At 43.4% G+C, this 15,957-nt stretch overlaps 1 protein-coding gene across 1 annotated transcript in view; it reads left to right on the top strand.

Annotated features, from left to right (window-relative positions):
* Window positions 1-651: 651 nt before the first annotated feature.
* slc25a26 (solute carrier family 25 member 26) overlaps window positions 652-15,957 on the top strand; it is a 48,817-nt gene continuing 33,511 nt past the window's right edge. Inside the window, exons 1-5 of the mRNA XM_070958806.1 lie at window positions 652-838; window positions 2,118-2,274; window positions 3,821-3,939; window positions 10,783-10,887; window positions 11,858-11,905. Of these exons, the coding sequence (XP_070814907.1) occupies window positions 806-838; window positions 2,118-2,274; window positions 3,821-3,939; window positions 10,783-10,887; window positions 11,858-11,905 (462 nt within the window). The 5' untranslated portion in view covers window positions 652-805. The remainder of the gene's footprint in view (window positions 839-2,117; window positions 2,275-3,820; window positions 3,940-10,782; window positions 10,888-11,857; window positions 11,906-15,957) is intronic.

Genomic DNA, 15,957 nt, shown 5'->3' with positions numbered 1-15,957 from the left:
CATTAAAAACAAATGATTAAAGTATTTGAAGGGAAATGGAGCAAATCCTCACACTGAGAAGCTGGGCCCATGAAATGTTCTGCATGAAAAATTGGTTGATAGATGTCTTTTAATTTTCTGTGATCAGCTTATTTGAGGTGTACTTGTATAAACTGTTGGAGAGTTTATTTCATAACAAAACATCATCAAGCATTTTCTATGTTCTTTGTGCAAAAGTGTAACTAAAGCTGTCATATGATTGTAGTGCAGTAAATAGTGCAATATGTCCTCTGAAATGCAGCATCAACGTAGCAGCATTTTCATTATCTCATGGACAGAAATAAACATTACAATTAAGCTTTTTTTGTCTTTTGACAAATTACTCTCATAGAAGCACATTCTTCTCAGTCCACTCGTAGGCTACATTAGAAGACATACATATTGTGGGTTAATGTGTCTTTAACTCAGTCGCTTTATCTCTGACCAGTTCACAATGAGCACTGTGTAATTTATCTTTTTATTCATCTCTTAGTTTTATGCTTTTCTTTCTAAGCTCATCCCCTACATGCCTGCACACTGATACCTGAAGTCTTGGTGGTATTTAAAGGCAGTGTAGTGTAGACCTACGACAGTGAAGTGATAGTTTATGTAGTCGCATCGACATCACGTGATGTAACGTGCGTCATGACGTCACGCGGAAGTGGTCTATTCAAGATGGCAGCGTCCTTGACAGGCATGTTTTGATTGGAGTTGAGTGTCAGGCATACTCATGAGAATCAAATTTACAGGCTGCGCCACTTGTACGACAGGTTTTTGAGCGCGGAGGATGGAAGGACGAGAGTTCGTCGCGTCCCTGGTGGTAAAGTATCAATTTTGTCTTGTTTGGCATGATACATGTTAACATTTCTATCAACCAGCCTCTCACTTTAACACGTTTGATCACAATTTTTGTATAGTGGTGCATATGTTTTGTTTGTGTTCTGCGTGTGAGTCACTAAAGCATTGAACTGACCGCAAAGGACAGTATCAGACAGCCCAGAAACGAGGCTTGACCGCAAGGAGCTGTGTCACCCGCTGCAGCCACAGATTCGTATATTTTAAATCGAGTTACTCAAGCTCGAAGAATACAAGAGTCTTAAATGGAAGTAGCTAACTGAGTTTCTATAGCTGCTATCACAAATAAAGCTATACACAAGGTGTTACTGTAAATACTTTAAGACGGGAACCGGCTCTATTTTGTTAAACGGTGATTGTGGAAAAGAGCGTCTACTTCTGTGGAGTCACGGTCGTGTAATCACGCACGAGCCTGGGCTGAGGGGGCGGGCTTTTACACGCGTGCCCTTTTCACCTGACAAATCAAGACTTATTGTTCCTCTCGGCTTGTTTTTCTGGCTAAAGAGGGAACGACCGAAATGTTACCAGTTAAACAAAAACGGCAAAGTAACAGAAGACATGTGTGACAGGGACAGCGACTGCCGCTGTGCAAGTGTTTGGGGACATGAGAACCTTTTGTGGCCTTTCACTGGAAATAGACAATGATGAGGCATAAAGAAGAGCACGTCTTTGAGGACGTGACAGGCCAGTAGCGGTAAAAGACAGATATGAGTGGTGGCAAGAAAAAAAACAAAACCCTCTTTCATTGTGTTATTGCACATTTATTATAGTGTTGCACAGTGATAGAAAGTATAGACCAGTACGTAGTACAGCATTCCTTACATGAATGCATTTTAAGTACTTATACTTTAAACAGCTGACAAAGTTAGTAACTAGCGGGTGAATGTAGTGGAACGTTTAGCAGCTGGTGGGCCTGATATTTCGTTCAGGAGTTGGTAGAGGCTAAGATTGAGCTAAAAGCAAGGTGATCATTGAGCTCACATCTGTCAGGTGATTAAAAACATGGCTGGAAATTATTCTGTCTGTGTCTGCTGGATATGTAAATTGGCAACTGTTAACCTTCCATTTCAGCTTTTACAAGATGATTATATGTTAGTGTTGCGTTTACAACTTGTTGCATTGACCCCCAAGTGGCCCAAAAAAATCAATGAATACAGGTTCAAGTATAAGATCTGAGTATGTCTTCCACCACTGGTGTTATAGAGAGAGTATGACATCTCACAAAGGGATCATTGCCTCTTCAGGCAGGAGGCTGTGCAGGGATGTGTGTGGATCTGACCCTCTTCCCCCTGGACACCATTAAGACAAGGCTTCAGAGTCAGCAAGGCTTCTACAAGGCAGGAGGCTTCAGGGGCATATACGCTGGAGTCCCATCTGCTGCTGTCGGCTCCTTCCCCAATGGTAAGATGCTCCCTGGGACAGGTGGATATTCTGATCAAGGTTTGCTGCTCAGTATTGTTTGTAATTGACACTCTCCCAGAGATGCAATACATACAAACAAACAAGATTGTTCTTTGCTGTGGGGTCAATCTGAGATGTAGCCTTTGACTGTGTGGATTGTGACACCCACAAAGTAACTGTTTGAATTGTGTGTGTGTCTTTAAACTGTTGCATATTCATTTATTTTGGTTCTCATGTCACACCTTTAGTCACAGCACAGTGATGATGAGTTTAATCATTTCAAAAGATGTCAAATTTCTATTCCTTATTTGTTTCTTGGTTAGGCCAGACTTTTTTTGTTTCTAGCTTTTGAAAACATAAAATTACTTATTGTACAATTACAGGAGTAAGGAGCACCTGGATTTTAAAGTTGACTTTAAAATCCTAATTTTATGAAAGTCAGAATAGTATAGTGAAACCTAAACCTATTCTAAAGCCTGACCAGGGACAAAGACTGCAAATTAGCTGAAGCTAGACGTCTTATGTACATCACATTTTCCCATTTCCTGTGGCAATGTTGTATGTATCGTCCCTGTTAAATAAACATTAAATAAATAAATAAATAAAACTGCCTGACACTCTCTCTAAAGGTCCAGTGTGTAGGATTTAGTGGCATCTAGCAGTAAGGTTGCAACCAACTGAATAGTCCTCACCTCACCCTCCTGTACGGTGGATGCTAAAGACATGGAAAACACGAAAGGTGCTCTCAAGAGACAGTGTTTGCTTTATTTTGGCCTACTGCAGGAACATGGTGGTGCAAAATGGCGGATTCCGTGGAAGAGGACCTGCTCCCTCTGTAGATATAAAGAGCTCATTCGTTCTAAGGTAGTGAAAACAAAACAATTGTTATTTTCAGGTGATTATAAACTAATAAAAACATTCCATTTCTGTCAATAGATCTTCCTAAATCTTACACACAAGACCTTTAAATGGTGTTCACACCATCAGACGGCTTGAGGCAAAAGTCTTTTCAACAAGCAGTTAATTTTTTTGTCATTTTCAGCTTGAGTGTCAGTTTCAACACAACTTTGCGTCCATAAACAAAATTTGGAAATGCACCAAGTCAGTCGGCTGCATCTCCAAATAGAGTAGACAAAAATAATTCAAAGAACCACTTTGGATTAAGGATGCTCTATTTGGGTACTATAGGGTGCAAATAGTACTGGTATTTGATAATCAATAGACTGTTCAATCAAACAACTGCATAAATGTAATGACTATTTCATAGGTCAGTGTGACTAAGCTCAAGCTCAAGCCCTTTCATGGGCACATTCTGCCATTTGCTAAAGAGTTCAACACTTTCGCAGGGTGAATGTATGTGACTAGTGGGAGTAAGACAGAACTTAACTTTCTCAGTTTTTAGCCCTGTTCTAAATGCAGAGAGACACACATGCCCACACACGCTCACGCCTCAGTTTCTCCCCTGTCAGTGGTAGTGAGGGATATTAATTGCTGTATGCTGGTTGACTAATGGGCCTTAAATGGCTGTGGTTCTGCTTGGTTACAGCCGCTGCTTTCTTTGTCACCTACGACTGCACAAAGTCCCTGCTCGGCGCTGGCGGAGTGCTAGCGGCACCACACGTGGCACCTGTCACTCACATGCTGGCTGCGTCCCTGGGAGAAGTAGTAAGTCTTCCTGTCTCTCATTCTCCAACTTTTTGCTTCTTCCCATCCTTCCACTCTGCCAGTGCACGTCTCAGGTCACGTTTATTTGTGCAAGCCTAATGCATTCTCAGTCGTTCCGCTCAGAGAAGGCCAGCTGCTTTACGCACTTGTTGTTGCTCTTACGCGCGCTCGACCTTCCCTCTTTGTTCCTTTCCCATCACTGTAAGTCCCAAATGAACGCCAACGGCATGTCTGTTAACGTTATTGCCTTGCAAGGGGGCAGCAGTCGAGGGGGGAGGCGGGTGGGGGCAAGTATGCATGTGGTTTTGGCTGTAGGCCCCGAGCTCCAGCTGGGTGAGTTAAAGGGGCTTCCTCAGGACTCTCCCAGCATTTCCCCCACTAGCTGGGTAAATAAGATCTCATTACTGCCTATTGACTCATCTACTTTCCCAGCTCAGGCCCCTGGACTCTGCCAATTTAGTCTGGGGAATTCAGGCTTGAAACCAACAGCAACGCAATTTCCTCAACCCATCCTCTCCCAATCACTCGCAGTGAACCACAGAATCTGAACCATATGGGGGCCACGCGTATTACCATTGGCATGAAGGGGGATAGAGGGATGGTGGGTATGGAAAAGGGATGCCCCCCTGCTATACCATGGCTTTCTGCAAAATACTAGGTTTTCAGTATTCATGGATTTTGGATGGATGTACTGTAATTTAGCCAAGTTTTGCATCTTTATGAAATGGGATTATTCCACATGGGAGGGTGTTCACTGTGCTTGAGTATATCTGTGTCTCTGTGTCTCACAGTGTTGAGGAGAGGACACATTAGTCTTGTTTGTCAATTTTGTTTTTTGCTCTTAAATGACTGTATAGTTGCTACTTATGTACTTAACAGTGTCTGAAATCTACTTCCCACAGCTACGTCACACCCACACAGGTTAAAAACAAGGGAAAAACTATTTTTTAAGATCATAGGATTATAGCTAGGATCATAGCATTAAATATTTGATTTTTTTCATAATTTAATGGCTATTCAGAAAGTCAAAGACACATCCCTTTCAACAATCTTTGCTTGTTTCCACTTTTTGTCTGTGGCACGGTCCAGATGAGTGCGAAAGGTGAGGCTGAGGTTGCAGTTACCTTTAACCCCTTTCCTGCTGTTTGGGATTTGAGCACATCAAAGGCACAAATCCTTGGGAGTGGAGCTGAGCAGAGCAGGGGCGGTATCGCACTGCACTCTGGCAACTGGATACTTCTTGTTCAAAGAGCGTAATCTTCAGGCTTAGCCATGAAAGGCCTACCCTAGTGCTGCCCTGTACAGGGCCTAAACGCTGCACTATGATGCAATGGCTGCCACATGTGATTCTTTCTCTTCTCAGTCTTTGCTAATGATTTTTAATTAAAAGTTATTGCATCGAGGATCTGACACAAGCTTGGCCATGTGGGTGCAGTATACTTGTCATGTCTGACAGCTGAAACAATTAGTTGATTAAGTAATTAGTCAATTGATAGACTCAAATCAGCATGATTTTCTTATTTTCTCTGTTTGATGTCAGTGTAAACAGAATACCTTTCCACTTTGGAGAATACAAATAAATTGAAGACGTTACCATGGCCTCTGGAAAATCGTGGGGGCCAACTAATTTGTTTGCATCATATTGTTTTGTCACTGTTTATTCGTCTCTCTCTAGGTACGTTCTATCTCTGCCAAACCCATCATATTTAATGATGACTAGAACATGAATCTGATATCAGTCACATGATCCCAGTGATCTAAAGGTCCTCTAGCTGTAGGCCACCTGCTCAGTTCAGTGTGTGTATCCTCCAGGTTTAATCCACCATTACTTCTTTTAGTCCTTCTCATACCCTTAAAGAAGACAGCCGCCTCACATGCTGCCTCTTTAGCATCTGCTATGTGACTGTAAGGCCTGTGTTATGTCATATTTCAGAGGGAAATCTAAGTGTGTGGGAGACAGCCTAATTTAGCAGCTAAAGTTCTCTTATTTGGCTATGTTGAAGCCACACAAGCAGGAACGTACCTGCGTCCAAATCTTAATCGTTGAACACAAATCACACTGTCAACATGAAAGCAAGCTCAAAACAGATTTTCATTAGCATTATATTTCATCTCCCACTCTGCATTTTATGTTGTGTTCTGCCAGTATAAGACAGGGGCACTTGTTTTTATTGTTTCTCTGCTGCTCTTCCTCCTGTTTGTCTCTCCTTAGCTGGGAGCAGCTGGGTGCAGGCAGCCTTTGACACACAGGAACTTAAAGAAGAGGAAGAAGCAACTTGTTATTTGGTCCTCGTCTGACATCCCCACCCCACCCCTTCATCAGCCCATGATCCTTTCCCCAGGAGTCCATTTAGTTGTGTTTTACCAACTGTTTCCACTCTGCAACATTCACAACAGAAGCTTTATGGGACTTATTGCTTTGCTAATCCCATCCCAAAGCCTCCCTCCATGGATGATGGGCTTGACTTGACACTAACTTAATAGATATGGACTTCAGTCAAAGGCTATTATGATCACACCAGAGGGAGTTCTTAGCTCAGAATTTATTCTGCATAAAGCATGAGATGGGGATTGAAAGAAAGAAGGAAGAGCACTTATACACACTTGAATCTCAGCAATTTTCATCTTATTATTGAAGCCTTTGGGTCTAACAGATGTTCATCAAGGGAAAGAGGAATGGTTAAGCATATACAGGAAGAATAGGCCTCACAAGGCCAGTTAAAACTTACAGGAGCCATTATTTTTGCAATGAAGACCTAAATCCGTCCATTAGATTAAGGATCACAGGTTGTGGAAATATGTAATTTCAGAAACACAAATACAAGCCGAAATTAAGTAGAGCTGTTGCATGGAGACCTTCAAATGTCATAACTATTGTTATTTTAGTATTAACCGACTTACCGCCTGACTTAACTTGTAGACAGAAGCAGGACAGAGAGGAGGACAGTCATAAGAACTAGAGTACGGTCAAGACAACAGGAGAAACCCCCCCCCCTTCGCCAGCAGTGTCCTGATGGTTGCATGACTGCGGTGGTGGGACGCTCCCATAAAGAATGTGTAAGCTGATGGCGTCTGTCAGGCTCTAGCAGGCTGTTATCCAGCCATTAGATCAGATTTATCTTCATTCCCATTCGCTCGACGTCTGCCCTGAAAGCTCATTTGTCAAGGCCAGGCGGCGGGCTTCTCTTGCATCTATAAACCCCCACCCACCCAACACCACCTCGCCGCCACACGTCTGCGAGAGGATGTACTGGAAAATACAGTGTGACATGACAAGATAGGGGACAGCGAGAGGGAGGGAGGGAGAGGGAGGAGTTTTGGGGGGAGAAACTGGCAGCCACTTAACTTGGCACTGAGAAATAATCCATGCATCGCCTTCGAGCAGCGCCACGCTCTGTGATTTATTGGCTGTTGTTTCAAATTTGGAGACACGCAGTGTCCTCATCACTTCCCTTTTTCTTCATGACCTTTTTTCTTCCCTCTCCTTCCTCCCTTTGTCGACCCTTATTTCAGTCTTTCTCTGCGCTATAATGTGTTTCCAGGATTGGGCGAGTGATCAAAAACCCAGAAAAGTCGTGGGTGTGTTCATACTGGCTCTCAGGGTCAGCCACGTACATGTTGAGGCCCACACAGGCCTTACTGTGTTGCTACTGAGATTTGATATCTTAGTTCAGGAGGGATTCTGACATTGAGTGGGAAGGCACTGTTTTTCCACCATAGATGAGTGTAACAGCAGATGTAAGAGGGTTTCTGAGCATGTTTAGTTCCACTTATTGTCCCATGATGGACGGAGACGTGTTAAGTAAGAGATGAAGTTGTTTAGCAGATTTTCCAGATGGAGTGTTGTTTATTGGTTTTGGCATTGTTAAAATTAGGCTTAAGTTGTCAGGACATTGTTTCTTTGTATGTGTGACTGCAGAAGTTCCTCTTCGGTGAATTGTCTGTTGTGGTGGTGTGTATATTTAGATGACAAATAAATCCAAATAATTGAGGCTCATGACAGTTGGTGCAGCCTGTATGGTTTTCTTACCTGTTGTAAATGGTCCTGATAGACTGACCGCTGTGTCCTGATGGCCATTGGAGGGATGAAATGACTCAATCTGTGCACTGATTCGCTGGTTATGCTGATAATGTGCTGTGAGTCTCTGCTAATTTCCCATTGCTTACTGTGGTTCGCACATGATTGAGCGCCGGCCTCGTACCTTGTCATTTGGTGGCCAGTGCTGGAAATTGAAAACATGCTCTGTCTTTTGGATTAACATCAACATGCCAAGGGAAAGTGAAAGGCTCCAATCACAGGCAGGCAGACTCCTAATTAATGCTGCTTGACGAATCCAACAGCTTGTAAATAAAGATGAATGGTAGCAGGAATTTAAAAGACTGCCAATGGGTTTATAATAAGTTTACAAGACAGAGAAAAGCACTGAGAATAAAGGGTAATCAAAGTAGATAAAGAAACAGACATCTGTCATCCTGACAGCCTTCTACCTACAGCCTTCCCCTGAACGTGAGGTAACAAGCCTGGCTTGTAATGAGGGACTTCTACTTAAGTCCATTCCTTCTTTTTTCTTCTTCCATTTGTTTGTTCTTTATTCTGAAGTGTGATGACACACTTCCATAGAATCTGGGACACTGGATTAAACATAGATAACCCCTTTCATACCCAATCATGATACTGTCACCTGTGACCAATCAACCTGTTTACCTGTGGAATGATCCAAACAGGTGTTTTTGGAGCATTCCACAGCCTTCCCAGTCTTTAGTTGCAACGTGTTTCAAACGTGTTGCCACCATCAAATTCAGAATAAGCAGATATTTACAAAAATCAATGAAGCTGATCAGGTCAAACATTATATATTTTGTCTTTGTTGTTCAAAAAGGATTTGCAAATTAGCAGTCACATTCTGTTTTATTGATGTTTTACACAGTGACCCAACTTTTTTTGAATCTGGCTTGTACCTCTAGACCTCTACACAGGATATGACTCTATTATCCAGACTTTTCAGAGCCCCAGTCCTATCATGCTCTGAGTCATCACCACCGCTCCCCCACTTTCTGCTGTTTTCAGAGATCTGAAATGGCTGCAGTGGCAGCACACTTTATCTTCCATCCACTCAACATCATTCTCCCCTTCCCCAGGTGCGCAAATTACTCCCAAATAAACAATGTCCCTAATTTATTTGGTATAATCTCTGGCTCATTCTGCCCTCCCCTCTGCAGTGACAGGAGAGGAAAGGCCGTCTCAACTCCAGGCCCCACATCCAATTACGTCAGTAATTACTTGTCATAGCCACTTTCTTTCTATTTAGCTGCCTTATTCCGGCCCTTTGGAGAATTGGTTTGGGGAAAACATGATGTACAATGTATTATAAACGGTAACTTGACCAAAGGGAGCGCAAATGAGATCCCTGAGATGGATGCAGCAGGCTTAGTCATTCCAGGGAGGTGATGCAGGTGGAAGTTTGGCCACTTGGTGGTACTGTTGTCCTGTGGTTCGGTTTCAGCTAGACTGTGGTCATACTCACCTGAAATGCTGAGAAAAATTGTGCTGAATTCTCCATAGACACTTATTCAAGTCTTGTTTTTGCACTTATGTGCAGAGAATGAGGTGTACCTGCTCACTGTCTGATGAAAAGAGGAAGATCTTGTACTCTCTTGTAGCAAAAGTGGTACACTGAAGGTTGAAAGAAAGCTGAGAAATGGACCAAATAATCAATAGTGAACAGGATTTTTGGAGATGTGGTGCAGGAAGTACTGCTGAACAGTTTCACGTCTGTAAAATCTTTTGGGCAGTCTGTCATTTCACTTGACCTCCGGCTCTGCTGACTTTTTTCCTTTTGTGTTTCACAAATGTTCATGTTCTTGCTCATAAAGTGTCCTTGATGTCTGGCGGAGGAGACGACAGAAAGGACGAGTGGCTGACAGAAGTGAGCCCTCTAGCAGCTGTTGGGGTAGCCTTCACCCCCTCAGAGTACGGCAGCAGATCCTCCAGAGCCCACCTCTTCTAAAACTTCAGATGGGTCCAAACGCTAAATCAGTCTGAATAGCTGAAGGAGAAGGAGCAAAACGGGGAAGAAGTTTGTCTTCATTGCAGTACCTCCATCACTCTTTTTCTTTCCCCCACATCACAGTGCTGTGGTGAGGGTGGCACCGGCAGACTGGCATGACCAAGGGGAGTCACAGCGGGGGGGGTGGCTCACCAATCGCTCTGGAAGATTGCTTGCTGTTAGCCAGTATTTCCGCTCCAATGCAGGATAAATGGGAAATCAAGTCGCCAGGTGGGCAGCTGTGCCTGCCTGCCTGCCTTTAGGGCGATGGGAGTTAGAAAGCATAAATATTCATGTCTATCTTCACTAGCTGTTGGCAGTCCAGATTTTTGTTGACATATGGTGGATGGGTTGCAACTTGTAGTGGGAGGTGTGCACGTGTATCTGGATCTATGAGCATGTTTGATGGAAACGCATGTTCTTTGGACACAGATACACAGTCAGCCTGGTGACCTTTTTACCTATTGCTCAGGTGTCATGTCTCCTGTGTGCCCTGGTTTGTTAATTGGCCCAAATGGATGCTAACTAAAGCACTCGTTAGCCCACTAGCTCCGTGTAAGGTGTAAGATCTCCTCAGGCTGTGCCATATGATGGCTGCCTGCCATATAGCAAGAGCATACACAGGCTAGTATCATGTACAGCTAAAGGGCACCGGGGGGAGTGTGTGTGGGGGAGGGATGTCTATTGATATGAAACGCCTTGCAGAAGGAAATGCAGTACTGCAAATTGACATTTTATGTATTCAGGCTGCACCAGTGGACAGTGTCTGTTTACTCATGTTCTTCCCATCCTGCAGGTCGCTTGTCTGATCCGGGTGCCCACTGAGGTGGTCAAACAGAGGACCCAGGCTTCACCCTCATTCACCACCTACCAGGTGCTGCTGGCTACACTCAGAGAAGAGGTACACAGCAGTCAATGGCACTCTCTTAAAGGATAACTCTGGTTTATTACAACTTTTGGCATTTTTTGTGGTTTTGGCCATCATTGTTAGTAACACTGTGCTCACCAAGTTAAATGCTGAAATATGGGGGTTCAGAGGCTGTTATGCTGAGTTCAGACAGGAGGTGGAGGTGCCACAAAGCACTGCCTGCTTCCTCTCAGCACCCATGTCAACCAACTGGACTGTTCAGACAGGACACGCTGGGCTAGATCGTGATTTTCGGCAATATTTTCAGCTTCTGGTCTATTTTCTGTGTGCACCACAAGCTTGTTCCACGTTTTCTTCAGTTGTGTCTACATGGAGCAAGAGAGATGAGCAGACACACACAGGAGCAGACAGACAGAAGGACAGACAGACAGAGCTGGTGCTGGCTGTGGAAACAGGCTCCCTTAGGCTGCTCAAATGTCAAGACATCATCATTATTATTACCATGTGATAAGAAAACAGCAAAGGAGCAGAATCACTGGGTGACCGGCGCAGGCGACTGCTCATGCACAAATTGACATATTGCGGCACTTCCACCTCCCATCTGAACCCCGACGCTAGACCATCCGAGTGTTCAGGTTGGAGCACACCGACGCCTCCACCCTGTCACAACTCTCAGCACTTGCTTTGATGTGTAAAATGGTAGAATGGTAAAAAAGAAGACCAAACCTACGTAAATATGATCTAAATTGTAATAAACTAGAATTATTCTTTGTTTCCATCGCTAATTAAGCGATTAATCACAGATTAATTAAAAAACTTTGATTAATTCATTGTTGTGAACTTTGTTACTTGTACAATAATGACTCTGTAATATGTATTGATATTAAAACATCACTGATGATTTTTTAAAAGGAAAATGTTTCTCATTCAGATCAAGTGTGAGGTTGTAACTGTGGTTGTAATAAATGTGTCTTTGTGAAACTTTTCTGTTCTTTCTGAGCAGGGTGTCCGAGGCCTGTACAGAGGATACAGGAGTACAGTTCTCAGAGAGGTAGGATTCATTCAACTGTTTTCTCCCCATCACCCATTTCAGCGGGTCTCTCTGTCATCCATTAGCGATCACGATCACAACCAATAACAGCTGCACTAAAGCAGATCACACACTTGTTATGTCTGTCTTTGGTAAAGTTTAGTTTCAGGAAATTGCAGAGCACATCTTACAGATTCTACTGAAATCAATTTCAAGAGTTTAGACTAAAGACAATTACTCCTTGAAGGCTCTGTAGTGAATTCTTTTTGATAGGCTCAATGAAAATTGAGGCTTTCCTCTCTTCTGACAGAAGACATTTTAATTTCTCTTGGGCTTTACTGAGGTTGGAAATATTGATTTACAGTTTTTTTTCCCCTCACTTTCATCTCATTCAATTACTTTTGCGAGATGCTCTCCCTTGGATTAGAAGTACATCTGATTAATTAATGCAATTAGTCGTGTTATAAATGCAAAACAAAACAAAACAAGGATAAATGAAAATTGGGCTGCGCTCCCTTCATGGTCGCTCACCTTTCTGTAATGAAAAAAGCCGCTCCAGTTCTTTGATTCATGGTCTTCTCTTTAATTGCACTTGCAGTACATGATAACAAAATAAGTGCAGCAAAAGCTTTATAGATCTCTCATATTAGCCCGCCCCACCACCTGAGTTTCAATAAAACAGGAAAAGAAAAAGGGAAAGGGAGGCAGAGAGGGAGAAAGAAGTATATGAAGGTGACACTTGTCTTTCCGTTTTTTTGGGGGGGGGTGGGGGGAGGGCGTAATCTAGTCCCCTCTGCTGTGCTAGCCTGTACTTATTTTCTGCCTCACTAAACTGATGTTATTCACGCAAATTCCATCTGGACAGCTGGGGAAAAAAAGGACAACAAGACACTGTGATTTCTCCGAGGGGCTCTGAATAAATGAATACATTTGGAGGCTGGCGCATGGCCTGTGTGCATACTAACACTGGCGGATGAAACGCAATGGCGGCGGCGGGGATTTGGGGCGCGGGGACGGCAAGGGATGCTCTGCGGTGATTGGCTTTGACGTGTGTCAGGAAGGTAATTCATTTTCTCTCGGCCTCCTTCGCTATCCGCACATCTCCCTCCTTTGACCACGCGACCCTGTCAAGATAAGTTTGTTTATGTGGTATGGCGTGCCCCCCACCCCCTCTTGCTGGCCCACTAATTGGGGTCCTCTCTGTGCTATATATGCATTAGGCTTCTGAAGGCATCTGTGATGGGCATGATATCACGTTAATGCGGCATGTGTGAGGATGGACTACGGTCTGGAGGCTGGTGTGTAGGCTGGAAGGTGGAGTGGAGGTGGGACTGATTCGGTGGTCTCCTTCACTTTGTAGCACCAACCTACATCCAAATCATCAGATGTATCAGAGAAACTTTTACGCAGTTATAGAGGCTTTCAAACAGCTCACTCCAACAATGCCCTGAGTTTTACTTAAGAGCCTTTTCTGGACTTTTGGCTAATAGGCATTAAATTAGTTTTTCTTTTGCACCACATTAATCTTTACTGTCGTCAACCCTCAATGTAAAAGAAACTGTCGGTTGGCACCTTTTGGGTTCCAGCTGAATAGAGCATGAAATCAATGAGATTCAGATTGTGATGAATAAAACTGGGTTGAGAAAAATGACTTTGTTCAACACAACAAAATGAGAGCCTATTTAAAACCTCTGCAATACTTTCTGTGGTATTTTAAGGAAGCGTTCACTTGTTTTAAGTCCCACACACAGGCTGTTCTGTTGTCTGGGTTCATTTGTATTCATTTTATGAAAATGCAATTAGCCCAGAGTCTTCTCATATTTCATCAAGGCTCTGCTTATATTTCATGATCAGGTGAAGTCTGTCATTTTGGCAGGATCCCCGATTTCAAGCTCTGATAGGCTTCTCCTTTGGGATAGTACCACCTATCGCCACTAGAGGGCATGCTAAGATTAGCACTGCTGTAGATATTTGGGCCTGACTTTCTCTCATTTCTCTCTCCTGACTCCCTCTGCACCCCCCCCCCCCATTCTTAGTCTCCCTGCTTCCCCATTACACCAATCCAGCTTTCTGACATTTATGAGCAGCAGTCTCTGCAGTGAAAATGATGGCTTTTTTTATGGCGAGCCCTTTATTTTTCTGATCTTAAGTGCTGTAAGGTGATTTTGGATTTGATCTAAACTGCTCCAATTTGAGTTTGAGTAATGAGCCTGAGATAGGTTATTAGATAGTAATTTGGTAATGTGGTGGTAGGAGGGCCGCGTGGGCACAGGTGTAAGTGAAGCTGACAGTGTCTGACACAGTCGACTGAAGAGCCTTGAACACGTCTGATTGACGATGCTATACAGCCTCACTGCATATATTTCTCATGCTCTTGCACCACTCAGGTCTGAAAGAAGGTGTGCATACAGGCAAGGAAGGTAATTGAGCTTGCTAATGTGAGACTTCAACAGTCTAGTGATGAAAAATGTGTTCCAAGTCTTCCCGTTACTGGTATTAAATATATATATGTATATATATATATATATATATATATATATATATATATATTTTATCTTTAGCCAGCTTCTGAATCAGCCTTAAGGTCTCTCCACCCCAGCAGCTGGGGCCTGGCAACCTGAGGTACAGGATCTGGCAGTAGGGCTTATGAAACACCTCTCCATCCAGCGTCCTCCACACCTCTGCTTCCTCTTTATCCCTCTCCTCTTCAATCCCTGGTTGATCCCTTCTCTGCTTCCTCCATCAGGGAGTTTGGCTTTGAGGAAAGACTTGCTGACTTGGGTTTTAACTGATATCAACAGGCCAGATTACATTGCTCCAACTTTGGGATTTCTGGAGTTTTGTCCTGTTTTAGAACTGATTTTAAGGTTTTTAGAAATCGGTTTTAGAGCAAGTCGTGGGCTGACTTTGAGCTACAGATGGGTGACAAATTAAAGGAAAAACCAACGTAATGTTTTGAACACAAGCCTCCAGACCAGCTTCACGGCTCCTTGTTGGATTATCAAAGTCTGTGGAACACCATTCTTCCAAAAAAAATATTCCTGCATGTGGTGTTCTGATGACAGTAGTTAGAGCTATTAGATATCTACCACACTTCTGACTGTAAAGACACCAAACATTTATTTTCAAGAAGAAAAAGAAGAAAAAAGTAAATGATGCCCCCACAATTTGTTAGCCAGTGCAAACTGTTTGTTTGACTGGACTTAGAGTCTGAAAGAATATTATCTGTTGATAATTGTCGACCACTTACTCAATTGTTTGGACTATGAAACACCAGAAAATAGTTAAAAATGGGCACCAGAATGAAGTAAAACCCAAGGTGAGGTCTATAAATTGCTTGTTTTTTTCCTCATTAACAATTCAAAACCCCAAAATATTCAGTAAATAAGAAAAAGCTTTTGCCATTTTTCCTTCAAAATCACAAACAATCGACTAACCCATAGATTGACTAATCGTTTCAGCACCAGCCTCCTACCACATTCTCTCACACTCATTCTCCTTCTTCCCTGCAGGGCAGCTCTGCCCCTTGGGGTCCTAGTCGCCCTCTCCTTCACTGTGTTTGATTGCCCTTGTTGTTTACCGCCCTGCTCAGCTTCTCTTATACTGGATTCAGCTTTATGAGTTTGCATGTTTGCTTTATGACAGTGTTGTGTCGTGCACATTGAGTTATGGCTGTGAGCGAGGCAGTTCTGCTTCCACTGCTGGGATGCTGAGGTTGAAACTGTATCAACAGGCATGCAGCAGAGCAGAGCTGACCCCTGCGTGGCCCTTTTTTTTTGGACAGGGGCCACTTTTCACTGTCTGTGACGCAGGTTCAAAAGGGAGAGGTGAGGAGAATCACTCTCATATCCTGTCTCTGTGCGCACTGATCCACCGAGGCTCATGTTTATACACCCTCATATGACTAAGACAGAGCAGAGGAGAGACAGAGCACAAAGAGGGAAGAGAGCCAGGCCAGGGGAAGCAAAAACTTTATTTCCTTCTACATATGTAAAGGTAGGATTTGTGGGACATGTGTGAATTAGCGGAGGTGTCCTCCTGCTTTGTGTAGGACATCATCAGAGCAGCTGCCG

The sequence above is a fragment of the Chaetodon trifascialis genome, chromosome 3 (genome assembly GCF_039877785.1).
Source record: "Chaetodon trifascialis isolate fChaTrf1 chromosome 3, fChaTrf1.hap1, whole genome shotgun sequence".
Taxonomy (NCBI): domain Eukaryota; kingdom Metazoa; phylum Chordata; class Actinopteri; order Chaetodontiformes; family Chaetodontidae; genus Chaetodon; species Chaetodon trifascialis.
Note: the sequence above shows the minus strand (reverse complement) of the source record. Positions and strands in the feature narration are given on the sequence as shown.